At 53.3% G+C, this 5,350-nt stretch overlaps 1 protein-coding gene across 1 annotated transcript; it reads right to left on the bottom strand.

The window, feature by feature from the left end:
- Positions 1-1,145: 1,145 nt before the first annotated feature.
- On the bottom strand, positions 1,146-3,287 carry LOC307095466 (erythroid transcription factor-like; the record flags this gene model as incomplete). The annotated part of the gene is made up of 4 exons (XM_079764651.1): positions 1,146-1,523; positions 2,011-2,136; positions 2,653-2,759; positions 2,867-3,287. The coding sequence occupies 4 exons, from the start codon at positions 3,285-3,287 to the stop codon at positions 1,146-1,148; spliced, it is 1,032 nt and encodes a 343-aa protein (XP_079620777.1).
- Positions 3,288-5,350: the final 2,063 nt, after the last annotated feature.

The raw sequence follows: 5,350 nt of genomic DNA, 5'->3' as shown, positions 1-5,350 counted from the left end.
GGAGCAGCTCACCCAGGTGGGTAGGTGTGTTGGGGAGGGAGTTGGCACTGTGGGGAGCTCCCCAACTGTGGGGTCTAAATATCCCCCCTAGAGATTATTTTGTCTCCTAATCTCCCCCCTCCTCCTCTACCATTTCCCACAGGGCTGCAGGCCTAGCGGGGCTGAGAGAGATAAGAGATGAGTGACAGGAAGGCCCATGGACAACCCCAGGGTCTCAGACTGGCCTTTTGCCCTTCTTGCTGGCTGCCATTCCAGCCCCTCTTCCCTCCCATTCCTGTGCTAAACATGTCTTCTGTCCCTTGGAGGTGGGTCCCTAACTTACAGACTGAAACTATATATATTGATGCCTCCACAAACACGTGTACAGAGCTACTCACGCTGTCAGCCACTCAGAGGCACCGTGACAGGGCACATGACATGGGATATTCTCACATACACATGCTGTTGCACAAGCACTGCCCTTACCAGACCCACAAAGCCCTCCTGACATGCTGCTAGGTCTCCACATACCGTCTACACAGTCCCTGCTCAGCATTCCAGAAATGTTTGTTTATCCAATGCTGAGCCTGGTACACATGCTGTGCCTGGTACACCGTCTCAGAACCACCCTGCGTGGTGCACAATCACATGAGCACAACCTCACATGTTGCCTCCGCACACCCCGTTACACACATACCCCCACGTCCTCTCACACAGTCACTTGTGCCCCGTTCCTCACAGTCGCCTGGTGTCAGGCACACCATCTCTCACAACCTCACCCCCATGGTCACCACCTCACAGAGCAATCAGCCACCATACACTGTCTCTTCCCATGACATGTGCATGTACACGCCATATCATGCACTCTGGTTGCTGTCACAAGCGGTTTCACATACACTGTTATACTTGCACATCACAACCCACTCTCCTGAAGGGTCACGGGTGCTGTCTCTCCCAGCCTCACGCCATCCCCAGAGAACCACAGGCACCGCTGCACCCCCCCTACCACGGCTCTTTATTCAGTCCCACTCAGACCCACACCTCCAACCTCAGGACATGGGTCCTTTATTTCACAAATCTTTGACAATCCAGACAAAAAGGTTTGGGGGGCCCAGAGGGTGGGTTGTAGAGACTGCTGGCTCTACTGCTGGCCATGCTCTGTGGCCTCATTGGTTGAGTGGCGCCTCCACAGTGCTGCTGGTGGTGGGAGGCATGGGGCCTGTGGGGAAGGAGCCTGTGGGTGAACCCAACAGGGGCCCGGGGAAAGGCATGAGGGGGCTGACAGGCCCTGACAGCACCACGGGGCCCAGGCCTTGGTAGAGATGGTCAGTGCCAGGCGGGCCCAATGCCAAGCCTGAGGCCACTTCTCCAGAATTCCCACCATCGCTGCCCCCAGCCACCATCATGAAGCCACCGGCTGGTGCATCAGCTGGTCCTGTGCCTCCCAGACTCGACGCTGCCTTCTTCTTTTTCTTATGTGATGCCTTGTGCTTTCTAGTCTTTACACCATCCTTCTGCATGGTCAGTGGTTGGGCGACATTCACCTGACAAAAGGGAGGCCATAAGTGTTCCCCAACCTCAGACTTTGGCCTCTGTGTCTCCACCAGGGACACCCTTTCCACCCCACTCCTTAAGAGTGGGGAACTGGCTCAGGACTAGGGGAGCAGGCCCTAGCTGTGGCATAAATAATGCCTAAGGAATCATGAGCTTGTGAGGCCCTAAGCTGGGGAAAGGCTGGGGGAACCTCTAGCTATAGGACTAGCTGATGGCTGGAAGGGAGGAGGAAGGAGATGAGAAATGGAGGAGAGAGAAGGGAGCAGGAGGGAAAAGAAAGTCAGGAAGAAGATGGAGGTGCCGAGGAGAGAGGGAGGATGGGGAAGGAGGAAGGAGGAGAATACAAGGGAGAAGAGAGGAAGGGAATGAAGAAGAGAGAGAGAAGGCGATAGGAAGAATACAGGAAAGGAAAAGGAGAAGGAAGGCAGGGTTAGTGGGATGGGGGAGCAGGGGGAGGCTCCAAGAGGCAGGGCACACCTGGTGTCGCTTGTAAGAGAGTCCACAGGCATTGCACACAGGATCTCCATTGGCATTCACCTGACACACTGCCGGGGTGGTTGTCTGGCAGTTGGTGCACTGGGCACCTGCGCGCTTGCTGACCTTCTGGGGGCAGCAAGAATGTGAGGGTCAGTGCACTGGGGGGTGGAAGACACAGGAGGTGAGGGTCAAGGTGAAGGCAGGGCTTCCTGGACAAGGCGTAGACTGAGGGTTCTCTAAGGGGTGAGGACATGGCCTGCCCGGGGCTTTCCAAATGGTGTGGGGGACTGCATCAGTGGTTCTCAACGTTGGCGGACATTGGACTCACTTGGGGAGTCAGAAACAATCCTGATGCCCAGGCAGCGCCCCAGACCAAGTAAATCAACACATCCAGGGAGGGCCCCACGGTGGTCCCAGTGTGCAGCCAAGTATGAAAATGGCTGTGCAGAGAGTGGACGCGTGCCTGCTTGCAGCCTGAGGGTAGGCTGAGGGTAGACACTCCTGTACAGAGCTGGGTCCCTGAGTCGATGGGGCGGGGGGGGGGGGGGGGGATCGGGGTTCTCATAGAGTGTGAGGACAGAGATTCTGCACAGAGTGGAAACAGCAGTACCTGGGTGAGGGGAGGCAGGCCTGGGGTCTTACCGGGCGCTTTTTGGGCCTGTTCTGCCTATTCATCGTCTGATCATCGGCATTGCACACATACCACTGCGGAGTGGCTGTCACTTCACAGGTAACACACTCCCGGGCGTCTGGTGTGGTGGACAGGGGGAAAGAGGGATCAGGCTCAGCCCAACTTTGCCTTGGACCACTCCCCCCTCTTCACCTCAACCCCCCTGTCCCTTTTGAGGGACCTCACCACAGGTGGCCATGGGCAGGGTTCCATGAAGGTTGGTGGAGGAATAGGCCGTTGCATTGGGGGGGCTTCCGGTAGGAGGAAAGAAACCCCTAGGAAAGTCGGGGGCCCCGGAGGCACTGCTGGGGACAGGAGTGGAGGAAGGCACAGCAGGTCCCAGTGTCAGCAGGTCCGAACTCAGTTGCTGTGTCATTAAGGTCTCGACGAAGGTGCCGCTCGCATAGGAATCTTCTGAGACCTGAGGCGGGGCGTCCTCCCGGGTGGGGCACACAGTGGAGGACAGGTAGACCCCAGTGTTGCTATAGGCCCAGCTGGTGTATTGTGAGCCCTCTGGGGTCTCCTCCACACAGTTGAGCACCTGTAAGCCTGTTGAGGGGGTGGGTATGGGAAGGAAGAAAGAAGGGGACAGAAGTTCTGACGCCATCCTGCTTTCAGGGTGCAGTGGTGCCCAACAGCTCCAGCATGGTGGCCAACCTTCCCACCATCCCACCTTCCCATCTTCCCATAGGTTGCCAGAACAGCTGCTGGCCCTGAGGGACTCCTGGATCTGAGCCCCACTGGTCACCCTGGCAGCTGCAGTCACCTGCAGCCATTTCCCAATGGGCGTTGAGCATAACTGTGTGGAGCCCCATGGGCCACTCAACAACTAGGGCCACCCCCACCTACTTACAACATTCATTCCTGATGTGGCCGTCTGGGGATGTACATTCCCAGGCCTGCACATACGTAGACAATGTGGTCCACATAGCCTTGTGAAGGCTTCCGGCCATTTCCAAGATGGCCTTTTTGTTGGGTTCTACCCTAGCTAAGGGTCTCCATGGCAACCCCAACAGCATGGAACCCTGCCAGAAAAGCCACTGCAGCAGCTGCCTGCATGTGCCATGACTAGGGCCTGGGATTGAACCTAAACCCTTGACTGAGAATTGAACCTGAGACCCTTTGGTACACAGGCCCATGCTCTAACCACTGATCACACCAGCCAGGGCCCATGAGAGGTTCCTATGGGCCAGGCCTGGAAGTTGTGTATGTCACTCTGCTCACGCCATTGACCAGAACTGTCACATGTCCACCTGTCATTGCAAGGGAGGCTGGGAAAGGGAGTGAGTCAGGAAGAAAGGGGGACAGGGTTGATGAGCCTATAGCAGTGTCTGCTTCAGGTTTCTGTAGACTCCCCAGAGCTACGCTGTTTCATGTGGGAGCCACTAGCCACAGTCAGGACAGTGGCTCCTGTACAAGGTGAGGGCAAGGTTTCCAGAACAAGGCTGTCAGAGAGAGAGGCACATCAGGGCTCCTATACAGGGTCAGGAGAGTGTTTCCAGAGGCCAAGCTTTGGGGTTCCTATAAAAGATCAGGTCAGAGATTCCTGAAACCAGTCAATTTAAGGATTTCTGTTGGAAGTCAGGGAAAGGTTTTCTGCAGAATCTGGTTATAGGCTCCAGCACTGTTATAGGTAAGGCTTCCTGTAGAGGGCCAGGGCCATGGAGCCAACACAGGATTAGGTCAGCAAGACCTATACAGTGTCTGGGCAGGGGGTCCTGTTCCAGGTGAGGCCATAGGTGCCTGTATAGGATGAGGTCTGGACTTAAAGCAGGGGGTCAGGACAGGTGCCTCCCACAGGTCCAGGAAAGGATTTTCCAGGTAAGTTCCAGACTGAGGTTCATGTTGAGAGTTGGATCACGGGTTCCTGTGGACTCTGATGGGTGGGGCGTGAGGTAGAGATTGTTGTGCAGAGTGACATCAGGGCTCATTGTCAACAATGAAAGCAAGGCTCCTGAATTCAATCAGGGTTCCCAAAGAGTTTTCAGATGGGGATTTCTTTTTTTTATGTAATATATTTTTATTGATTTCAGAGAGGAAGGAAGGAGAGATAGATAGAAATATAAATGATGAGAGAGTATGATGAATCAGCTGCCTCCTACACATCCCACACTAGGGATGGAGCCCACAGCCTGGTTCGTAGGTCGATGGTCAACCAGTAAGCTTCACCAGCCAGGCTATAAGGTCTATTTTAAAATAGATCTCATGCTTGGTGACCTCTGTGTAGTCTTTAGATAAAGTACAAAGATCTTTAAATGTACTTGTCTAAGAATTATCAGTATTGTTAATGATGTTTTCATTAACAATTAAAAAATCTTCTGGAGCTGATGATAAAACACCATTAATCATCCAATGTTTGGGCAGTAGAGGGTAATCTACAGAAGGGCTCCTGATGCCCTATTTCATTTCTATTTTTATAACTCATTTACTAGTCTGCAAGATCCTTGAGAGTAAGGTCTTTGTCAGAATCAGTTCTGAAATAATGCAGCATTAGAGAGGGAAGATGTGCTGTCAAGTAAAAGAGGATTTAAATTTACTAGTTGTGTACATCTGGAAAAGCTAAGAAATTTTTCTGAGTTTCAGAATTTTTACCTGTGAAATGGAGATAATAAACCCACTTTCTATCATTGCTAATTGTTAGAAATAGTAAATAAAAAACCCCACTTAGTA

This window comes from Cnephaeus nilssonii (genome assembly GCF_951640355.1).
Source record: "Cnephaeus nilssonii genome assembly, chromosome: X".
NCBI classification, from domain to species: domain Eukaryota; kingdom Metazoa; phylum Chordata; class Mammalia; order Chiroptera; family Vespertilionidae; genus Cnephaeus; species Cnephaeus nilssonii.
Note: the sequence above shows the minus strand (reverse complement) of the source record. Positions and strands in the feature narration are given on the sequence as shown.